This window comes from Moschus berezovskii, chromosome 1 (genome assembly GCF_049115385.1).
Source record: "Moschus berezovskii isolate FMDL1 chromosome 1, NW_MosBer_1.0, whole genome shotgun sequence".
In the NCBI taxonomy this organism is placed as follows: Eukaryota; Metazoa; Chordata; class Mammalia; order Artiodactyla; family Moschidae; genus Moschus; species Moschus berezovskii.
The window spans coordinates 93,444,015-93,468,501 of record NC_142460.1 but is presented as its reverse complement, the minus strand read 5'-3'; the positions used below and the strand labels follow the sequence as shown (position 1 = coordinate 93,468,501).

The following is a 24,487-nucleotide window of genomic DNA, read 5'->3' as shown; positions in this document are numbered from 1 at the left end:
AGTGGTTAAATGATCACTAGAACACATTGGTTACAAACTACTCACTTTGTTTTATTGTGACATAATGAACATTTTTTTGGATCATTTCTAAGGACTATTTATGTGTACAAGAACATAGTAGCATGGATTGACTTGGAGGTTTGGATAATTGTTTAGGTGTCTGTCAGAGTCATTTGCTGCATAGATAGTTTGTAGTACTTCCTTGTAAATATATAATTTTAATCAAACTTTTTTTTTTCTTTTCAGATACCCAGAGAGCACTGCACCTTTTGGAAGATTATCGTTCGAAACTAAGCCAAACAGAAGACAGACAGCTCAGAAGTTCCATAGAACGGGTTATTAACATATTCCAGAGCAACCTCTTTCAGGCTTTAATAGGTGGGAATTAAAACTTTATTTGTGACCATTATGTGTCAGCTGGGCTTAATGCTTCTCTGAATTCACTTATTTTAAACTTAAGAGAGTGATATATACTTGGTTATCTGTGAGGCATGCAGTTACTTCACATCCAGTGAATTGTGTATTTTGGTACTTAGACCAATATCTTTTCCAAAAATATCTAACAACCAAAAACCTTTCAGTATTATTTCAGCGGTCTTTGATAGCAAAGTGTAATATCCTAGCTTTAAAAAATGAAGAGGTTGCAAAAAGTAATGACTGAATAACTGTTAGCTTGTTTCTGTGTTGATTTTGTTATTTCCCTGGAATCTCTGAAAATGTTTGAAGAGTTCTGTGTTTAAGAACATTCATTCTCTTAATATAGACCTCTGTTTAAACTTGGCATTTGTAGAGTTAGAGTTTTAGACTTGAAAAATGATCTTACAGATAATCTTGGTCTAATCTTATTTTACAGACAAGAATATTGAACCAGAATTTTATTCTTAACTGTAACTTAAATTTGATGTGGTTCATTGTTTTAGAGGAGAACTGAACAAGGGTGCTGAGTTCTACTCCTGACAGTGCTATTGATTGAATGAGATGGTATAAATCATACAATCTTTTCTAGGTCACTGCATTAGCTGTAGCATGTGGGTGTAGTGAAACAGTGGCTTTTAACCTTTTTCCTAAAAAGTAGCTAGATTATTTTTTAAAGCAAAGTCTTATATTTTGTACACAATTCCTGGTGTATGAAACAAGATGATCTGTTCTGACCCTCTTCTCTAGGTACCTTGAAGTTTACAAACCACTGAACTAGAAAAATTTTCCCTTTCGATTCTAATAATAAATGCATTTTTATTCATCATTGACTATATAACATATTAAAATAAGACATTTCATTGCATTGTATTTTTTTTCCTTAGTAGTGACAACCTTGTATCTATGTATTGATGGAGTAACTTTTGATGTGATTTGAGGTTAATGTATCCTATCCTATCCTACTTTCAAGTTAATATATTCTATCAAATAGCTTATTGGTAAATTGATACTCTACTAAATTAGTTTTAGAATTAAAGAAAACATTAAAGAATATCACTCAGTACACTTACATATAATTTAGCATTATTATAAACTTTTGAAAGCATACACAACAACAGAGAGAACAGTATAATGAACTATATGTCTGTCACCCATGTTTAAAAATGACCAGTATTTTGCTTATTTTGTTTAAACAGATGGACATTTATTATGTTTGAATTTCTAAGTTCTGAGGTTTAAGGTCCAAATGGATCAAATTGGATTCCTCTGAAAAAACAACAAAGGAAGGGAAAATCATTTTTAGTTACCTTCTAAATCACCATTAAACCTAGGAATGTTTTATTTAGTAGGCTCACTGTTTAGGAAAAAGTAGTATAACTTGTATGTCTTATTTTACATGTAATTCATAGATAGATGGAGTCCTCTGTGTGGAGTCCATGACTTAAGGAAATTAAATGATTAGTGAAGTAGTCAACCAGAACCAACACTTAGATTGAGATGAGAAGTAGATTTGCAATGTTGATGGGGATTTTTTTTTTTAATATATTCTGCCTCCCCAATTTTGAATGTGTTTATTCTTATGCATAACTGAATTCTGGTAGAGTTAGTTTTCTAATTGTAACTTATACTTGTCAGTCTTCTTTGTCCTGTGTAATTTTATTGGTTGTGAATTTAAGCTTTGCTGTTTAGGTTTACTTATATTTTAAGGTTGTATAGAATATATCAGACTTTGGTGTAAGGAAAGTAATACATTTTAGGAATTTTGAAACAAGTAAATTTAGTAGAGGGTTTTTTGTGTTTCTATACTGTAATTGAATGAATTGTTGATTGTTGACACTACTAAGTTAATAAATGCAGTTTTTAGTAAATGCTTAAGTTGGCTTAATTAATTTTTGAAAAATTTTAGGTCAGTAAGATTTTCTTTGCTTTGCATCTGTGCCATTGTTTCTGAAACAGTGTGATAGTTTTTTAAACCTGTAAATTACCCTAAGTTAAACTAGAGTCCATTGTGTTCATAGTATGTACGGAAAAATTCTGTTAATTGTTTTTTGCTTTAGTAGGTAGTACTTCATCTTCTGAGGTTATACTTGTGAATCATTGAATTAAAGGAGACATAGGGTCTTGACCACTAATTGTTGAAAATCATATGGTGCTTAGGTCTTTGACTTGAGTTTGGAAGTCATTTCCTTAGGCTATAGTGAATTACTTAGTTACTACTTGGACTTGCAGTCTACAACAGTTATTTATTGAGTGATTCTTGAATTGGTAGTTTGTATCCACTGTTTTCATGCATTTAAAACAACTTTGTGCAAGGACCTAAGTTGTTATGGGATCCCCCCACCTCGTAGTTGATATATTATTAAGGTTAGGTTTCTGGTACCTTGAGGGCTTCCTTGGTGGCTCAACAGTAAAGAATCCACCTGCAATGAAGGAGACATGGGTTCAATCCCTGGGTCGGGAAGATGCCCCGGCGAAGGAGATGGCAACCCACTCCAATATTCTTGCCTGAGAAATCCCATGAAGAGAGGACCCTGCCAGACTGGTCCATGGGGTTGCAAGAGTTGGACACAACTTAGCAACTAAACCACCATCACTTTGTTGTTATTTAGAGGAATAAGCATGTACGTACTGCGCTATATCTGTTCTAAGATACCAATTTTTAAAAACTTTAACATCTCTGAATTTGGGATGAATTTTATAGTGGATATATATTGGCATTGGTTTTACATTCTTAGTGGCATGTGAAATAATGGTGCATTTTATAGTTGATAGTGTCAGTATCAATATCCTCAATTCAGTGAAATATGGTAATCATTGTTCTTGCTCTGAGACTTGGTAGTAGTATCCTTGAAGGATGGTTTATAGATTTAAAAATTATTGAAAGTAGAAAAGATTTTATTAACTTCTGAGTTTCAGCTAAGTTGTTTCTTTAGAGGTGAGTATTTAAATTACAGCTTTAAAAAAGTCCATGAACTGTGCATTTAAAAAAAATTTATTCCCCAGACATCTGGTGATTATTTTTGTATAAATGGGAAATAAAATCCACCTAATTTTAATCCCTAATTTAGGTGAGAGCAAGTTGAAAACACTATATTTGATTTTGTAGTCTCATTTTCTGTACTTCTAGTTGAAAATTTTGTGAGTAAAATAGATTGAATGTGGTTTGATGACAGTCAGCTGTTCAGGTCCATAGTGGTTTGTGGTCATCTCTCATTCTCAGGTTTGTCTGGGATCAGAGAGGATCTCAGTAGTCCTCAAAGATTTGGTCCCAGTCTAGACCTCTGGGTTTACCTATGGGACCAGAGAACTCACCTACCGTCCTTGTGCACAGGAGAAAATCCTGGGCTCAAGATCAGACTGGCTTTGGAGACTTTAGTAAGTTGAGTCACATGATTTGTATATTTTGTCTGTGATAAATAGCAGTCTTATTTTAAAGCACTATTTTATTTTAATTCTGCACATATTTCAAAATGAAGATGGATTATGCAATGAAACTGTCCATTTCTGAGATTTTTAGCTTCAAATTTGTTTACTGCTACTTTATTAACTTTCCCTTGCCTTTGTAAACATAGTGAAGGACATTTAAATTTGGAGATACTGAATTTCAAGTGTGACTCCTTTTTTATTTTAATTGTAAAAAAAAACCCCTAAAATCTACCACCTTAACCATTTTTAAATATGTTGGTTAGCATGTTAAGTATATTCATATTGCTGTGAAACAATTCAGAACATTTTCATCTTGCAAAACTAAAACTTGATATGTATTAAGCAACAGCTCCCCTTTTCTTCCTCTCTCCAGCCCTTGGTAACCACCGTTCTACTTTCTGTCTCTGATTTTGACTACTGTGAATACCTCATATACGGAAATCATAAAGTATTTGTCTTTTTGTGACAGGTTTATTTTACTTAGCGTAATATTCTCAAAGTTCATTCATGTTGTGGCATGTGATAGGATTTCCTTCCTTATTAAGGCTGAATAATAGTGAGTGGTGGGGGGTGGCGTTGTCCACCCCCCCTAAATATGTGTGTGTGCATAAATGTGTGTGCATAAATGTGTGTGCATAAATGTGTGTGTGTGTGTATAAATGTGTGTGCCAGATTTTTGTTTATCCATTGATCCCTAGATAGATGTTGGCATTGTTCTACCTCTTGACTGCTTGTCAGCAGTGTGACTGTGTGAGTATGCAAGTATCTCTTTGAAAATCTACTTTCAGTTCTTTTGAGTGTACATGCGAAAGAGGCATTGTAGGATCGTATAATAGTTAAATTTTTAATTTTTCCAAGAAACCACCACAATGTTTTTCATAGAAATTGTACCTTTTTATAATCCTAGCGACAGTGCACAAGGGTTCCAGTTTCTCCACAGTTTGCCAACACTTGATAATTTCAGTTTGTTTGATAGTAGCCATCCTAATGGATGTGATAATAAGATTAATTTTTAAGAATGTAAAAAGTAATAATGGCTAATATTTATTAAACACTTTCTATGTGCTGATAAAAATATCTCATTTAGTCATCATAATTCTGTGAGATGTGTATTCACCTATGAGGTGATTATACCGTTTTATAGATTAGAAAAAAGAGGAGATGGGTGATTATGTAGCTTTCCCAAGAATTCTCAGATGGTCAGTTGTGGAGCCAGAAACTGGACTCACCTAATCTGATCCAGAGTCTTTGTTCACCTTCAACCATTAGGGTGGTCTTTATCATAAGTTTAATACTATTATGTGATAAAGAACAGTGACAACAGATATGTTTAACATAGATGTTGCTCTGTAGGGTCAATGTTTTTAAAACATTGTTTTTAAAAGTTTTTACTTTAAAGGAGAATGTTTATAATGATGGAATTTATGTATTTTGAAAAGTGTATTCCAAACTTCCAGCTATAATGGTAAAATGTCACCATTCCTTAGATTTTTTGCTTATTGTTCGTCTTGGTAATATAATATGTTAGTGTATCATTAACTTGGTACAACTGTGTGTGTGTGTGTGTAGGTTTGAGGAAGGAAAACAGTTATAACAGAATATGGATCAGACTATTGGCTACAACTTTATGGAATTAGAGGAAAATTTTATTAACTTTCTGGTTGGTGGTTTTGGTTGAATTGGGTTGTTACTTATTTGTTACTCTTCAGTTCAGTTCAGTCGCTCAGTCGTGTCCGACTCTATGCAACCTCATGAATCACAGCACGCCAGGCCTCCCTGTCCATCACCAACTCCCGGAGTTCACTCAAACTCATGTCCATCAAGTCGGTGATGCCATCCAGCCATCTCATTCTCTGTCGTCCCCTTCTCCTCCTGCCCCTAATCCCTCCCAGCATCAGAGTCTTTTCCAGTGAGTCAATTCGTCGCATAAGGTGACCAAAGTATTGCAGTTTCAGGTTTAGCATCAGTCCCTCCAATGAACACCCAGGATTGATCTCCTTTAGAATGGACTGGTTGGATCTCCTTGCAGTCCAAGGGACTCTCAAGAGTCTTCTCCAACACCACAGTTCAAAAGCATCAATTCTTCGGCGATCGGCTTTCTTCACAGTCCAACTCTCACATCCATACATGACCACTGGAAAAACCATAGCCTTGACTAGACGGACCTTGGTTGGCAAAGTAATGTCTCTGCTTTTTAATATGCTATCTAGGTTGGTCATAACTTTCCTTCCAAGGAGTAAGCGTCTTTTAATTTCATGGCTGCAGTCAGCATCTGCAGTGATTTTGGAGCCCCCAAAAATAAAGTCTGACACTGTTTCCACTGTTTCCCCATCTATTTCCCAAGAAGTGATGGGACCAGATGCCATGATCTTTGTTTTCTGAATGTTGAGCTTCAAGCCAACCTTTTCACTCTCCTCTTTCACTTTCATCAAGAGCCTTTTTAGTTCCTCTTCACTCTTGCTTTGAGGCAATACTTTAAAAGCAGAAACTGGTCGAATTCTCTTTAGAACCTTGCAATCACAGAGCTGTAAAAGCATCTTTAAATATTTCTTCTAGCCCTAGTTATTTTATCTATGTAGGGACAGTTTTTTTTCCTATTAAAAATTTCCTTTTCCAATACTTTTTCCGATATACTATCCAAGTACTGCATTTAGTTGTCAAGTCTCTTTATTGTTGCTATTCAGTTGCTGTGTCTTGTCCATCTCTTTTTGACCCCATGGACTGTAGCACTCCAGGCTTCCCTGTCCTTCCTGTCCCCTGTTCTTCACCGTCTCCCAGAGCTTGCTGAAATTCACTGTCCATTCAGTCAGTGATGCCATCCAACCATCTTGTCCTCTGTTGTCCCCTTCTCCTGCCTTCAGCCTTTCCCAGCATCAGGGTCTTTTCTGATGATCCAGCTCTTCACGTCACTTGTCTAGAGTACTGGAGCTTCAACTTCAGCATCAGTCCTTCTAATGAATATTCAGGGTTGATTTCCTTTAAGATTGACTGGTTTGGTCTCCCTGAAGTCCAGGGGACTCTCAAGAGTCTTCTCCAACATCACAGTTCAAAAGTATCAATTCTTCGATGCTCAGCCTTCTTTATGGTCCAACTCTCACATTCATACATGACTACTGGAAAAACCATAGCTTTGACTAGATGGACCTTTGTTGGCAAATTAATGTCTCTGCTTTTTAATATGCTGTCTAGGTTGGTCATAGCTTTTCTTCCAAGGAGCAAGCGTCTTAATTTCATGGCTGCAGTCACCATCTGCAGTGATTTCGAGCTCTCTCACTGTTTCCATTGTTTCCCCCATGTTTGCCATGAAGTGATGGGACCAGATGTCATGATCCTAGTTTTTTGAATGTTTGAGTTTTAAACCAGCTTTTTCAGTCTCCTCTTCCACCTTCATCCAGAGGTCCTTTAGTTCCTCTCTGCTTTCTGCCATAAGGGTAGTGTCGTCTGCATATCTGAGGTTATTGATATTTCTCCCAGCAGTCTTGATTCCAGCTTGTGCTTCATCCAGCCCAGCATTTCAGGTGATGTACTCTGCATATATGTTAAATAAGCAGGGTGACAATATACAGCCTTGACATACTCCTTTCCCAATTTTGGGGCTTCCCTGGTGGCTCAGTTGCTAAAGCGTCTGCCTGCAATGCGGGAGACCTGTGTTCAATCCCTGAGTTGGGAAGATCCCCTGCAGAAGGAAATGGCAACCCACTCCAGTACTCTTGCCTGGAAAATCCCATGGCCAGAGGAGCCTGGTAGGCTACAGTCCATGTGGTCTCACATGACTGAACAAATTCACTTTCACTTTCCCAATGTTGAATCAGTCAGTTGTTCCATGTTCAGTTCTAACTGTTGCTTTTTGACCAGCCTACAGGTTTCTCAGGAGACAGGTAAGGTGTTGTGGTATTCCCATCTCTTGAAGAGTTTTCCACAGTCTGTGTGATCCACACAGTCAAAGATTTTCAAAGTAATCAATGAAGCAGAAGTAGATGATTTTCTGGAATTCTCTTGCATTTTCTAAGATCCAGCAGATGTTGGCAGTTTGCTCTCTGGTTCCTCTTTAGTCTTTAATCTGTGCACATTTCCACAGCCTGTGTCTTTTATGACATTAACATATTTGAAGAATATAGTTCCCCCTGCTCTTATTTTTTTATATAAAGTTTCCTGTTGTAAGTTTGCTAATATTTGCTTGTGATTAAACTCAGGTTATGTATTCTCTATGTTTCTGTACATCCAGAGGTACATGATGTCTTCTGCCCTTCATTTAATGTTAATTTTAATCACCCAGTTAAGATATTGTCTGATTGCTCTAGTCTGTAGTTACTTTTTTCCCCTTTGCAGTTTATAAGCAGTGTATGGGGGAGACACTTTAACACCTTGTAGTCCCCCTGCTCTTCAGAGACATTTCCATCTAGACTTAGCATCCACTGATCATGCTTGCCTGAATCAGTTTTTACTGTGTTGAAGATGACAGTTGAAAGATTGTAGTAGTGTTTTGTTTTGTTTTTTTAATACAGCAGCACTTTTCTATAGTTTCCAGTTAACAGTTGGCATTTTACTATAATTAAGAGCATTCCTCTGTCATTTATCTACCTACCTATCTAGCTATCATATTTCTTTCAGTGGTTGATCATTTATTATCATCCTTAATGATTTTGGTGTTCAGATTGTCTCAGATTTACCTAGTATAAGGCTTCTCTAGCTTGGTCGTAATGTCTTTATGGCATTCCCTCATTTTAAGCACTTTCGTAGTTTTTGGCATAACAAAATATTCTAGGTTCATCTTGTACATAACCTGCCCCAACCTTAGAATCAACCATTTCTTTGAGAAGTTCTTGTTCCTTTTGATACATATCTTGTTTTATGGAGTATACTATGACTGTTAGTTATATTTAAAGTGTTGGAATAATTTATTTTGGATATTGGCTTGACCTTTTTTATCTTTCTAGTGTGTGAAACAACAAATTATAATACATAGTTCAAAATTTTATGTACTTCCCTCTTTGGGAATCAAAATGATTTTTTAAATGTATGTTGGTTTAGTCAAAAGCAGAATAATCTGTGCCTGAGTAGGTTTGAATATTATATATTTTAGTTTACGAAAACATTATACTTGCTTTTAATCAATTAACTGGTAAAATTTTTCTCTCTTAAATGATTGGATTGTATTTCATTGTACATTAGCTGTCTAGTTGTCTTTTCTCTAACCCTCCAGAGTGGAATTTATAAACATTTATGGTTAGATACATATACTTTATATAAAATATTATAAGCAAGAAAATTCTTGCAACAGAGATAACCTACTTCTTCCATAGGGTAAAGATCCTGCTAGAATGTTATTATTGTGTATATATACACTCTTTCATTTTGCAAAACAAAGTCCTGTATATAAATTTTGTGTGTAGAACATGGTGCTCAGTTGCGTCTAACATGTTTGTGACCCCATGGGCTGACTATAGCCCACCTGGCTCCTATGTCCATGGAAATTCCAGTATTCTTTCTTTTGTCACCTGTGATTTTGGTGGAATTCTCCAGGCAAGAATACTGGAGTGGGTTGCCATTTCCTCCTCCAGGGATCTTCTCAATCCAGGAATTGAACCCCAGTCTCCTGCATTGGCAGGCAGGTTCTTTACCACTTGAGCCACCTGGGAAGCTCCAAATAAAACATGGCATAATTGATTCTACAATTCAATGGGAATTGATACTTAAAATTGTTATATAAAATGAAAAATATCATCAGATTAAAATTATCCTTAAAAATTCTTCAGGAATTGTGTCTCATTAACTGCAATTCCACTGTTTTTCTCTCTGGTGGAGAGAAATCATTTCTTCAGTTGGTCAGCAGATGAAGTAGTTGACTTGTGTTTAAATGACCTTTAGTATTAAAAGCACATAATTCTAGAGTCACATTCAGCACAGTGAAATATAGAGAGATGCTATGATAATGGAGACTACCTGAGGGAACAGTCTTCTCTCTTCTCAGTTTTTATTTGCTGACATTTGCACTGGACTAATACCTATTTCTGGTGGAAAAAGAGGTACTGTGGTTGAATTTGCTTAAGTGTATACAGTGTGACTTCTCTGTGCTGTACACTTTAACTATTTTTATCCCACAATATTTGTCATTATGTGCCTTTCCATATCAATGGGTTATGCTGTTTAAAGACTGTTGCACTGTATAGATTTTTTTGTAGTTATACTAACAATTTCCCAGGAGCGTGTAGATATATAATTTTTTGAATCATAGACAAGATTGCTTTTGTATATGTTCTTTGTTCTATATATTCTTTGGATAAGTTCCTAGAATTGAACTGCTTGGTAAAGGGGATGTGACTTTAAAAAGGCTTTTGATGTGATTTTTTGTTTGTTTAATTACTGTCAAAAATGTTATTTTAATTTAATTTTTTAGGTATGTGAAAGAATGACAAATTTACTATCCCTTAAGCACATCAAAGTGTTATGTTTTTAGTATTTTCTGTTCTGATATGTAGAAGACACCTATAGTCATTTTGATGTTTTATTTTATATTTTTTTGAATAAATAACCAACGATGTAAGAATTTTCTTATATCGTTGTTAATTTCTTTGATTTATTTGTTCATGTCATGTGCCCCCCACCACTCTTTTTTTCCATTTTTTTTCCTTAGAGGTATAAAATGTCCATTTGAGATGTCAGTGCTACCTGCCTTTGCAAGTTGCATTTGTTTTTAATGCATTGTCATTTGTTTTTAAAGTAATTTAAAAAAATTACCCTTGGTATTATGCTTAGAAAGACTTTCTTATCCCTAAGATTATGAAAATATTCAGTTCAGTTCAGTCGCTCAGTCGTGTCCGACTCTCCGCGACCCCATGAATCACAGCACGCCAGGCCTCCCTGTCCATCACCAACTCCCGGAGTACACTCAAACTCATGTCCACAGAGTCGGTGATGCCATCCAGCCATCTCATTCTCCGTCGTCCCCTTCTCTTCCCACCCCCAACCTTTCCCAGCATCAGAGTCTTTTCCAGTGAGTCAACTCGTCGCATGAGGTGGCCAAAGTATTGCAGTTTCAGCCTTAGCATCAGTCCCTCCAATGAACACCCAGGATTGATCTCCTTTAGAATGGACTGGTTGGATCTCCTTGCAGTATAAGGGACTCTCAAGAGTCTTCTCCAACACCACAGTTCAAAAGCATCGATTCTTCGGCGATCAGCTTTCTTCACAGTCCAACTCTCACATCCATACATGACCACGGGAAAAACCATTGCCTTGACTAGATGGACCATGGTTGGCAAAGTAATGTCTCTGCTTTTTAATATACTATCAAGGTTGGTCATAACTTTCCTTCCAAGGAGCAAGCGTCTTTTAATTTCATGGCTGCAATCAGCATCTGCAGTGATTTTGGAGCCTAAAAAAATAAAGTCTGACACTGTTTCCACTGTTTTTCCATCTATTTCCCATGAAGTGATGGGACCAGATGCCATGATCTTTGTTTTCTGAATGTTGAGCTTCAAGCCAACCTTTTCACTCTCCTCTTTCACTTTCATCAAGAAGCTTTTGAGTTCCTCTTCACTTTCTGCCATAAGGGTGGTGTCATCTGCATATCTGAGGTTATTGATATATTAACTGTGTTCAAATTCTGTCATGGCTTCTTTTCTCAACATTTAAAATTTTAATACATTTGTAAATTATTTTGAAATGAAGTATGAGATTGCTTGTTTTTTAATATAAATCACTGCAGATGCTGATTGCAGCCAGGAAATAAAAAGACGCTTACTCCTTGGAAGGAAAGTTATGACCAACCTAGATAGCATATTAAAAAGCAGAGACATTACTTTGCCAACCAGGGTCCGTCTAGTCAAGGCTATGGTTTTTCCCGTGGTCATGTATAGATGTGAGAGTTGGACTGTGAAGAAAGCTGATCGCCGAAGAATTGATGCTTTTGAACTGTGGTGTTGGAGAAGACTCTTGAGAGTCCCTTATACTGCAAGGAGATCCAACCAGTCCATTCTAAAGGAGATCAACCCTGGGTGTTCATTGGAAGGACTGATGCTAAAGCTGAAACTGCAATACTTTGGCCACCTCATGCTAAGAGTTGACTCACTGGAAAAGACTCTGATGCTGGGAAAGGTTGGGGGTGGGAGGAGAAGGGGATAACAGGGAATGAGATGGCTGTATGGCATCACCGACTTGATGCATATGAGTTTGAGTGAACTCCGGGAGTTGGTGATGGACAGGGAGGCCTGGCGTCCTGTGATTCATGGGGTCGCAAAGAGTCGGATGCGACTGAACTGAACTGTTATTTATTATGCTCCCTTAAACATTTAAAAAATTATTAGACTTTTCAGCATTTTTCGGTTTATAGAAAAATTGAGTGGAAAGCAACAGTTTCCATATCCTTACCTCTGCACACTCCCATTTCTCATATTATTGACATTTTTATTAGTGTGGTATATTTGTTACAGTTGATAAGCCAGTATTAAATTAACTAAAGTCCATAGTTTACATTAAGATTCTCTCTTTGTGTCAATACATTGATAAACTTGACATACACATTTGTTGCTTTGACAGACGTATTCACTGTTACAGTATCACACAGGATAGTTTCACTCCCCTCAAAATCTGTGTTCTACATATTTATCCCTCTGTCCCTCTCCCCAAACCCCTGGCAACCACTGATCTTTCTGCTGTCTCTTGCTCCACCTATAAACTTGACATACACATTTGTTGCTTTGGCAAATGTATTCACTGTTACAGTATCACACAGGATAGTTTCACTCCCCTCAAAATCTGTGTTCTACATATTTATCCCTCTGTCCCTCTCACCAAACCCTTGGGAACCACTGATCTTTCTGTTGTCTCTTGCTCCACCTATTCTGTTTCTCCCTCCTCCTAAATCCCCGGGAACCAGTTATCTTTCTATTGTCTGTGTAGTTATGCCTTTTCCAGAATGTTACATAGTTAAAATCTCAAGTGTGGGGCTTTTTCATATTGATTTCTTTCACGTAGCAATATGCATTTTACTTATCAAAGATAAGGTTTCACCATGTCTTTTCATGACTTGATAGCTCATATCTATTTTAAGTTTTTAAAGACTTTATTTTTTAGAGCAATTTTAGATTCACAGCAAAGCTGAGAAGACGGTACCTGCCCTCACACATGCATAGACTCTCACATTTGGCATCTCCCATGAGAGTGGTGCATTTGTCACAGTTGATGAACCTGCATGAGCACATTATTATCACCCAAAGTCCATAGTTTGACCTTAGTATTCACTCTTAGATTTGTACGATCTGTAGGTTTGGACAAATGTGTGATGACCTGTGTCTATCATTGTAGACAGATACTTATATATATCCACGACACTATACAGAATAGTTTTACTGTCCTAAAAATCCTCTGTACTCTGCTTATTCACCTATCTCAACTCCAACCCCTGGCAATCACTGGTCCTTTTACTCTCTGTATCACTCTGTGTTTTCCAGATGGAATCACACAGCATATAGCCTTTTCATATTGGCTTCTTTCACTACAGTTCAGTTCAGTTCAGTCGCTTAGTCGTGACCGACTCTTTGCGACCCCATGAATCACAGCACGCCAGGCCTCCCTGTCCATCACCAACTCCCGGAGTTCACTCAAACTCATGTCCATTGAGTCGGTGATGCCATCGAGCCATCTCATTCTCTGTCGTCCCCTTCTCTTCCCAAATCACAGCACGCCAGGCCTCTCTGTCCATCACCAACTCCCGGAGTTCACTCAAACTCATATGCATCAAGTCGGTGAAGCCATACAGCCATCTCATTCTCTGTCATCCCCTTCTCCTTCCCTCAATCCTTCCCAACATCAGGGTCTTTTCAAATGAATCAGCTCTTCGCATCAGGTGGCCAAAATACTGGAGTTTCCACTTCAACATCAGTCCTTACAGGGAACACCCAGGACTGATCTCCTTTAGAGTGGACTGGTTGGATCTCCTTACAGGCCAAGGGATTCTCAAGAGTCTTCTCCAACACCACGGTTCAAAAGCATCAATTCTTTGGCGCTCACCTTTCTTTATAGTCCAACTCTCACATGCATACATGACTACTGGAAAAACCATAGCCTTGACTAGGCAGACCTTAGTTGACAAAGTAATGTCTCTGCTTTTGAATATGCTGTCTAGGTTGGTCATAACTCTCCTTCCAAGGAGTAAGCGTCTTTTAATTTCATGGGTGCAGTTACCATCTGCAGTGATTTTGGAGCCCAGAGAAAGAGTCAGCCACTGTTTCCACTGTTTCCCCATCTATTTGCCATGAAGTGATGGGACGGATGCCATGATCTTAGTTTTCTGAATGTTGTGCATTAAGCCAACTTTTTCACTCTCCTCTTTCACTTTCATCAAGAGGCTCTTCAGTTCTTCTTCACTTTTTGCCATAAGGGTGTTGTCATCTGCATATCTGAAGTTATTGATATTTCTCCCGGCAATCTTGATTCTAGTTTCTGCTTCTTCCACCCAGCGTTCCTCATGATGTACTCTGCATATAAGTTAAAATAGCAGGGTGGCAATATACAACCTTGACGTACCAGTCTATTGTTTATGTCCAGTTCTAACTGTAGCTTCCTGACCTGCATACAGGTTTCTCAAGAGGCAGGTCAGGTGGTCTGGTATTCCCATCTCTTTCAGAATTTTCCACAGTTTATTGTGAGCCACATAGAGGTGTTGGCATAGTCAATAAAGCAGAAATAGATGTTTTTCTGGAACTCTCTTGCTTTTCCGATGATCCAGTGGATGTTTGCAATTTGATCTCTTGTTCCTCTGCCTTTTCTAAAACCAGCGTGAACATCTGGAAGATCACAGTTCATGTTTGCTGAAGCCTGGCTTGGAGAATTTTGAGCATTACTTTACTAGCGTGTGAGATGAGTGCAATTGTGTGGTAGTTTGAGCATTCTTTGGCATTACCTTTCTTTGGGATTGGAATGAAAACTGACCTTTTCAAGTCCTGTGGTCACTGCTGAGTTTTCCAAATTGGCTGGCATATTGAGTGCAGCATTTTCACAGCATCATCTTTTAGGATTTGAAATAGCTCAACTGGAATTCCATCACCTCCACTAGCTTTGTTCGTAATGATACTTCCTAAGGCCCACATGTTCTATCCCATATACTTTATTCATTTAAACTCCCCTAGAATCTCATTCAACTTATTTTTTATTATGATAAAGTATTATATATATGTCACATAAAATTTACCATTTTTAAGTGTGCAGTTCAGTGACATTGAGTAATTTCACATTGTTATGTTGCTGTCGTCACTATCCATGTCTGGAATGTTTTCACTATCTCAAATTGAATTTCTTTCTTTTTTTTTAAATTATTTATTTATTTATGACTGTCCTGGATCTTCCATCACTTTGCCAGGCTTTCTCTAGTTGCAGTGAGCAGGGGCTACTTTTTGTTGTGAAGCATAGGCTTCTCATTGCAGTGGCTTCTCTTGTTGCAGAGCACGGGCTTTAAGGCACGCAGGCCTCAGTATTTGCAGCACGTGAGCTCATTAGTTGTGGATCTCAGATCCTGGAGTGCTGACTCAGTAGTTGTGGTGCATAGGCTTAGTTGTCTTGGCAGCATGTGGAATCCTGCATTGGTGTCCCCTGCGTTGGCAAGTAAATTCTTAACGACTGGACCACCAGAGAAGTCCCCAGATTGAATTTCTTTACCTGTTAAACAGTAGCTTCACATTCTCTTCATGTCCCAGTCTGTGCGAATAAATTTTCTTTCTATTTCTATTTGATTGTTCTAGGTACCTCATAGAAGTGGAATTATACAATATTTGTCCGTTTGTGTTTGACTTACCCTACTTAGCATCATATCTCTTCAAGATTCATGTGTGTGGTAGATCTAATCAGAATTTTATTCCTTTTAAAGGGTGAATAATAATACATTATTTTTATATACCACATTTCATTTATTAACCATTCATCTGTTGATGACCATTTAGGTTGTCTTCACCTTTTGGTTATTGTGAATAATGCTGCTGTGAACATGGGTATATAAATATCTGTTTGAGTCCTTACTTTCAGTTCTTTTGGGTATACCCATAAGCGGAATTGCTGGATCAATAGGTGATTCTGTGTTTTAATATTTTGAGAAACCACCATATACATTGCACAGTGTATGTGGAAAACATACACTGTTTTCCATAGTGAGTGTATTATTTATATTCCCACCAACAGTGACTGTTTTGTTAATAATAGCCTTCCTGATGGATGTTTACTCAGCTTGTATTTTCTTAAGTGTGTTATAGCCAATAATGTGGATATTTGGTTCTCTGGTCCATAGGAGCTCAGATTCAGCAAATTAGGATTGTTTGATAGCTTAATGTAAGACCTAGAAATGAGGCATTTTGATTGGTAAAAGCAAGTTGCAAGTGAACTTTTGAAAAATTCATCTGGGAATCTTTACTCTTTGACCATTAAACGTTTACTCTGAGTTATATTATGGGCTTCCCAGGTGGTGCCAATGGTAAAGAATCTGCCTGCCAGTGCAGGAGACATAAGAGACACAGGTTTGATCCCTGAATCGGGAGGATCCCCTGGCGTAGGAAATGGCAGCCCACTCCAGTATTCTTGCCTGGGAGAGTTCCATGGGCAGAGGAGCCTGGCGGGCTATAGTCCATGGGGCCGCAAAGAGTTGGACACAGCTGAGTAGACTGAGCATACACAGAGTGCTGAATTATATAATTAGTCTAGATTTCTGTTGTCCTATACTGTAGCCACTCGCTACGTGTGGGTATTTAATTAAACCTAAATAAATAAAATTATAAATTCAGTTCCTCAGTCACACTAATCACATTTTAAATGCCCAAGAGCCGCATATAGCGAGTGGCTACCGTATTGGGTAGTATAGCTATAGAACATTTATCATTGCAGAAAGTTATTTTGGACAGAACTGGTCTAAAATTTTAAAAGATTTTATTAAAGGGCAGTATATCAGTATATCTGTTAATTAGAATAAAAGGTCACATAGAAATTTAAAATTTGAAACTTCATTTACAGTATTGGAAAATACAAAAGTTTTATGTAGTGACTTGGGTTATTTATCTTGAGATTGGTAACTGACCAATTGCTCAACATTTATTTAGTGCTCTTAGGGGGCATAATACTGTGCTAAGAGCTTTTTGTTTGTTTTGTTTTTGTGGAGGGGGTTGGAGATTTTTCTCTAGATAGGTAGGTAGATCTACAAGTGTTTATCTTCTACATATAGAAAATATCTCTTACATATATGGAAATATATGTTCTGCTACATAAGTATATACATACTCTTGCACACATGTATATCTTATACAAAAAGATGTTTTTGTCAAATATATTTTGGAAAACAGTCTGTATTTAAGTTTCCCTAATTATTGTCACAATGTCTTTTATAGTTCACCCTCCCCAACCTTCCCCAAACACACATATACACCAGTTAAGGCTTTGACATTGCAGTTAGTGGCTGTGTCTTTTTTAGTTCCTTTACACAGAAAAGTCTTTACTTTTAAACAATTTATTTTCCCTTTCATGACATTGAAAGATATCAGGCCAGTGTCTTGTAGAACGTCTTCCTCTGAATCAGTTTTGTTCTTTGCTTTTCTGATATCACTCAACATGTTCCTCTGTCCCTTGTATTTTCTCTGAACTAGAAGTTGGTTCTAGAGACTTGATTTGGATTCAGGTTAAGCAATTTTTGTTTGATAAGAATCTTTTTTAGCTAACTCTGAATTTGAGGTTTGACTCTTCCATGATGCTTATGTGAACAGCTGACATAGTGATTCATGGTTTATAAAATGCTTTTACATACAGTTTTCCACAGTAATATTAACATCTTGTGAAATAGGTTGATATTATTCTCACTGTCAGACTTTAGTTTTTATTAACCTTTTACCTAGAAAGTTATACAGTTCCACTGGTTATCAAAACTATAAAGGGAGTTGCTTTGTCTCTGCTGTCTTCTGATGTTTTTTAAAGGAGATACTAATGTTTTCATCATGTCGAGAAACAAAAGTTATCCATAACTTATCCATAAATGTTATTTATGGACTTCTCTGGTGGCTCACTGGTAAAGAATCCACCTGCCAGTGAAAGAGATGCAGGTTTGATCCCTGGGTTGGGAAGATCCATTGGAGAAGAAAATGGCAACTCACTCCAGTATTCCTGCTTGGGAAATCCCTGGCAAGAGGAGCCTGGAAAGCTACAGTCCGTGGCATTGCAAAAGAGTCGGACACAACTTAGTGAATTTGCAGTTATTGTATTTGGTTCTATACCAGATAATACCTCATCTTTGCTGTTAAATAATAATTTCCCTCCTTTAAAAAATATCAACTCAAAATTATACCAGAAGCGAAATGAAAAACTAGTAGTGGTGTACTTAAACATTATATAACTCCCATTCAGAGTTTCTGAGCAACATAACCAATGTTAATATACTAAATTCATGTAATTCCAATTGATAACAGTAACTTAATCTTCCAAATTATTCTGTGCTTTTATAAGTACATTTATGATTTCTTTTAGTGTTTTGCCATACTTTTAACTGATTGTTTCTAAAATAACAAAATATTTTAACTTATTATTTTTAACTACTTGAATGTGAGGGTATCTAAAAATATTTCGTAATCCTTTGATTTTGTTTTAAAGAATTATTCTTTTTTTGTCTTACTTTGGTTACTAGGGCAGTTAAAACTACTTGAGTGGTTTATATTCCAAACCTGGATATTGGTGATACAAATTTGTAAAATATCAGTAATGACTTATTTCTGCAGAATTCAAGATAATGATATTAAGTACTATCTTTAGGAGCTGTGTATGTGCCAGTGTGCACTTTATATGCATTACGTGAATCCTAGTAACAATTCACAGTAATAAGAGGCAAGTTATCAGAGGTTAAGTAACTTGCCTATAAAGGTGATAGTAGGGTGATGAAATAGGGATTTGAACTCAGCACTGACTAAGTATAAAAAGCCTGTGACTTTTACACTGTGCCCTGCAGGTTCTGATACGACTGTGATGTAATAAAATACACACTGTTTAAGTACATTATAAGATTGGATTTATTTTACTAATCTGAGTAGAAGTTTTGCATTTGAGTTAAACATTGTTTTAGCAATGCATAGTTTAATTAGAAAATACAGATTACTTTTGAATTTTTCTTTTCCTTTCCTCACCTCTAGATATTCAAGAATTTTATGAAGTGACCTTACTGGATAATCCAAAATGTATAGATCATTCAAAGCAGTCTGAACCAATACAGCCTGTAAATACTTGGGAAATTTCCAGCCTTCCAAGCACTACTGTGACTTCAGAAACACTGCCAAGCAGCCTTAGCCCTAGTGTAGAGGTAAGATAAAAAAAAATTTTCCTTAAGAGGTTTTCAGTGATCAATTAATTAGGGCTCCTAAATTTTTTCATTTTATTAAAATGGATATTTTGTGGGAGTATCATTTATAATGGTATGAAAACCATGGAATTAAAAATATTTTTGAAGAAAAAGCTCAGAATTTGTGGTATTCCTGTCTTAAAATGTAAATGGTTCAAAGTATGAAATACTTGACTGTTAAGTATTGCTTTAGTTTTATTAGTATTACTTTAGCCTTATTAGTCTTAGTATTACTTAAAGTCTTTAGACTGTTAAAGAATACTCTGCATGGTAAACATCAGCGAGGCTCCTTTCTGGGATAATTAGATAGAAACTACTTTGAAAAGATGGTTTTGCTCTGGTATTTTTTGTTTTTTTTCAGACAGCAGTTGTTACATTTATCCCTAGGATTCTCTCTCTATTGGCTTGAAGGATTGCATTGTTAAATCTCACTAGAGACTGATCAGTAAAGCTTAAGGACAGCATTGTTTTTGAAGTTAAAAATTGTATTTCTTTGAGTTTTCATAACTATTTTAGTAATGTTCTTTTTTGTTGTGATCTTTTATTGCTGGTGGAGTTATATGTGGCATAATGGAGATGTGAAGCGTTTTGTAATCAGGGTTCTGTCTAAGGCATATTAGTCATTTGAAGGTGGTTGTCTGACTTTGTTTCTAGTATCTTCTAATTACTGCTGGAGAAGTGCCTGGAAAATTGAATCAGGGAAAAGTATTGGTAGGCAGCAACCACACAGCCCTCTGTTAATGAAATAGAGAAATTCTCAGTTTCCTCTTATATGAGATAGCATAGAACTATAGAATTTTAGAGCCAGAAGAATCAGATCTCATCCCCAACCCCACTCCCCTTCATCTTAAAGATGAAGAAATTGCAATCCAGACGAAAATGAATAATTTGACCCAGTTTATTTGGCTAATTTGGGCAAGTCTACCTTCTGATTTTAGACATCATAATACCCATTTCACAGTTCTCTTTATGAACTGTAGTATGTCCTTATATTTTTCTCTCTGGTTAGAAATTCTAGTGTTAAATTGCCTGTGTATCCTTATTTTCCTATTTTATTGTTTTTGTCATTTTCTCTTAGATAATTTCAGTTTCTGTTCCCTTTATTTGGTATATCATTTGTACTTATGTTAGTCCATTTCAGATAGATGTTTAAAATGTTAATCAGTGATACAGTTTCTGTTTCACATTTATTGTGTAAAGAATTTTAAGAACCATGTGAAATTTTAAGAGAATTGGCTTCTTATTTAATAACTTTATTTTTCTCCTGTCTCATTTATGGTGCTCAGCTATAATTATAAAGCATAGAGTTCTTGAAGTTGATTTGTCTAATTTTTTAGGAGACTGTAGATTATGACTGGTTCAGTGTAACCAATAAATGTTCATTAAGGTTAAATAAATGGACAGTTCTGCATGCTGAAAGTTAATTTCCATATAGATTTTAGTCTGAAAGATCAACTATGCATTGAATTTCATTAAGAATAGTATTGGAAACATTTTAACTTTTATAAAATTGTGAGGCACTGGTACCTAGAATGCTTTTTGCATTGCTGGTTTCTGCATATCCTGAAAGGTATATTATGGACATAGTAAAGGTATCTAAAATTAATAGGAAAGCAAGACCCTTCAGACTGAAAATATCAGATCTTATTAATTAGGAATGTAGAGGAGAAGGAACACAACAAAATGTTGTGTAGGGCTTGGCGCATGGAAAATGCTGTAGTGGTGTTTGAAATCTGTATCCATTCATGAGTGGACTTAGATTTGATCGACAAAGAAAAATCTGTGAGTTAAGGTCAGTTGAAGGCAAGTACTGTTTTGCAGAGAGGACAGAATAGCTGCAGATGTTAATCTGAAAATGCAAATAGTTTTGAAATACACTGGTGGATGACAGTTATAAGACTTAAAAAATAATAAGCTTGGCATATTTGGAGATTTGAATTCTTTTCTTTTGAGGGAAAGAAGGAGAGGATGTTCCTGTGTTAGCCATCCATTTATGCTTCGTTTGGACAGAAAACATGCCTTAAGTGACCTTTAACATGATCTCTTATTTCAGTTCCTACTTTAGACTCTTAGGGGTACAGTGTTTGGGATTGAAAAGAGAGTTGGATTATTTAATTCACCTCACATGTTTTACCCAGTTGAAGAGAATGTGCTGACTTAAATTTAAACAAATGCAAACAAAAGTTTTTATTGGACTATAACTTGAAAAAATGAAAATCATTAAAATATTTTGTCTTATATAAAAACTTAAGAGTATTTTTACACAGTGCCCTAATTTTTAGATTAAAAAATAAGATAGTCTTTTTCAGACAAAATGGCATGCATCATGATTTTGTCTCTTTCATTTTGTGTTCACTTTTGCAGGACTATCTTAAAGAGTTACTTTTGCAAAAAATATTTGAGATTGATCAATTTCCACCTGGGCTTGCCTCTCTTATTCTCTTAAAGTAAAAATTTTTGTCTTGGAAAGCATCTATCCACTTTTCTTTCTTGCCCTTTTATTTTTTTAACCGTTGATAACTGATCTAACTCTTGCAAGATTCCCATTTGTCAGTTAATATGTAGCCATGTGATTGGGTTTCTTCTATTTCTTCTGATGTAATAAAATGAGAATTAATGCTATTTTTAAAATATTTATTAGTATCATAATATTAATTAGTATTCCATTTAGTTACAACTTTTTTTGGCTTTGGTATATCTTTCTTTTACTTTGAACATATGCCTAGTGAGATGTTTGGAAATGTTTGTGTAATATTAATGATTGTGGGTGATGGGGATATTTTTTCTTCTTAGTACTCTTCTGTTACTTTTTAAAAATAATGAGCATGTGTCATTTTTATAAAAACAAATCCATTCTAAAATAAGAGCAATTACTTTTAGAGATTGTAAGAAGAAGAATATTTGAAAGGAAGCAAAATGCAAGAATAGGAGAGAAACTGCCTGATTTAAACAGAAATTCCAAGAGAGGGGGCATGCACATTCTTTTTGTCTGCTCAAACAGGATGCCATAGACTGAGTGGCTTATCAGTAACAGAGATTTATTTCTTACAGTTCTGGAGAATGTGAAGCCCAAGAACAGGTCACTAATAGATTCACTGTGTAGTGAGATCTCACTTTCTGGTTCATCAGTGACCATTTTCTTGCTGTGTCCTCATCACCAAAGAAGGTGTGAAGAAGCTCTGTGAGATTTCTTTTTTACAAGCACTAAAGCCATTCATAAAAGCTCTACTCTGGAGACATAGTCACTTCCCAAAGGCCAATTTGTTAATACTGTCACATTTGGGGTTAGAATTTCAGCCTGTGAATTAGGAGTATGATACATTTAGTCTATGGTAATCCTGTTCCTGATGATACGGTACATTTCAAATGGATCAAAGATTCAAAGGTTTAAAAAAAAACCCCATAAAAATAAACTTTTAAATCATTTTTGGATAGAGTGAAAGCTTTTCTAAACATGACAACAAAGAAAATCTTGAAAAATTCAAAGAAAAGGTTACTGACTCTGTAGAATTTCTTTGTGGACTTTACAGAGTTTGATTGTTTGAACTTTGATTGTAGAATTTCTGTATCTTGAAAGATACAATGAAGAAATAAGAAATGCTACACTGGGAAGAAATTCCATCACATATAAAAAAAGGAATGAATTTCTAACCCTTTTAACTCAGGAAACCTCTTATAGGTCAGTAAGAAGAAAAAGGCCAAATTCAATAGGAAAGTGACCAAAGGATAAGAATGGGCAGTTTGGAGGAAAAGAAATATAAACGGGCCAATAAACCTATGGAGAGATGTTCAGTGTAACTTAAAAAAAATTAACAGTATTTTTCACTAACTTGACTGTCAAAGATTCAATATGAAGAAACACAAACACTTATACTGTTGGTAGAATACTGTGGTATAACAGTTTTTAAAGATAACTTGACAGTAAATATTCATACCTTTGATCCAGTATATGTCATGGATGGACTCTCACAAACTATTAATATATATTAAAAATATATGTATGTGTGTTCATTACAATATTGCTTGTAATATTAGTAAAAAAGCAATCTAAATGATTATCAGTAAGAAATTGGACAAACATGTTATTGTACAGCCACTTAATGCAATATAAAGTAGCAGGCATAAAAATGCAAGTCTATATATCTCCTATATGGTTATTAAATGATTGAAAGCAGGTTGTAGATCAAAAAGTATAGTGTGACTCTGTGATAAAAGAGAGTTAATTCAGGTAGATTAAAAAGAAATTCTTTATGATTATACGGTAGAGGTGACAAATAGATTCAAGGGATTAAATTTGGTAGAGCGCCTGAAGAATTATGGACAGAGGATTGTAACACTGTATAAGAAACAGTAACCATAAGTAAAGTAGTTGTCTGAGGAGGCTTTATAAATAGCTGAGGAAAGAAGGGAAGTGAAAAGCAAGGCAGAAAGGGAAAGATATATTCAACTGAATGCAGGCTCTAGAGAATAGCAAGGAGAGATAAGGCCTTCTTCTCTGAACAGTGCAAAATAGAGGGAAACAATAGAATAGGAAAGACTAGAGCTCTCTTCAAGAAAATTGGAGATATCAAGGAAACATTTCATGCAAAGATGGGCACGGTGAAGGACAGAAATGATAAGGACCTAACAGAAGCAGAAGAGATTAGAACAGGTGGCAAGAATACACAGAACTATACAAAAAAGGTATTAATGACCAGGATAACCATGATAGTGTGGTTATTCACCTAGAGCCATACATCCTGGAGTGTGAAGTCAAGTGGGCCTTAGGAAGCATCACTGCAAACAAAGCTAGTGGCACTGATGGAATTCTAGCTGAGCTATTTCAAATCCTAAAAGATGATGCTGTGAAAGTGCTGCACTCAATATGCCAGCAAATTTGAAAAAGTCAGCAATGGCCACAGGACTAGAAAAAGTCAGTTTTCATCCAGTCCCAAAAAATGTTCAGACTGCTGCACACTTGCACTCATTTCACATGCTAGCAAGATAATGCTCAAAATCCTTCAAGCTAGACTTCAACAGTATGTAAACCAAGAACTTCCAGATATACAGCTGAGTTTAGAAAAGGCAGAGGAGCCCGAGATCAAATTGCCAGTGTACACTGGATCATAGAAAAAGCAAGAGAATTTCAGAAAAACATCTCTGCTTCATTGACTATGCTAAAGCCTTTGTGTGGATCACAGCAAACTGGATAATTCTTGAAGAGATGGGAATACCAGACCACCTTACCTGCCTCCTGCGAAACCTGTGTGCAGGTCAAGAAGCAACAGTTAGGACTGGACATGGAACAACAGA

General features: G+C 36.1%; 1 protein-coding gene across 7 annotated transcripts in view; it reads left to right on the top strand.

Moving 5' to 3' along the window:
• DLG1 (discs large MAGUK scaffold protein 1) overlaps positions 1–24,487 on the top strand; it is a 287,420-nt gene that overhangs the window by 1,895 nt on the left and 261,038 nt on the right. For all 7 annotated transcript variants that reach the window (XM_055407214.2, XM_055407346.2, XM_055407336.2 and 4 more), the window contains exons 3-4: positions 247–378; positions 18,990–19,156. In XM_055407214.2, coding sequence (XP_055263189.1) covers positions 247–378; positions 18,990–19,156 — 299 coding nt within the window. The remainder of the gene's footprint in view (positions 1–246; positions 379–18,989; positions 19,157–24,487) is intronic.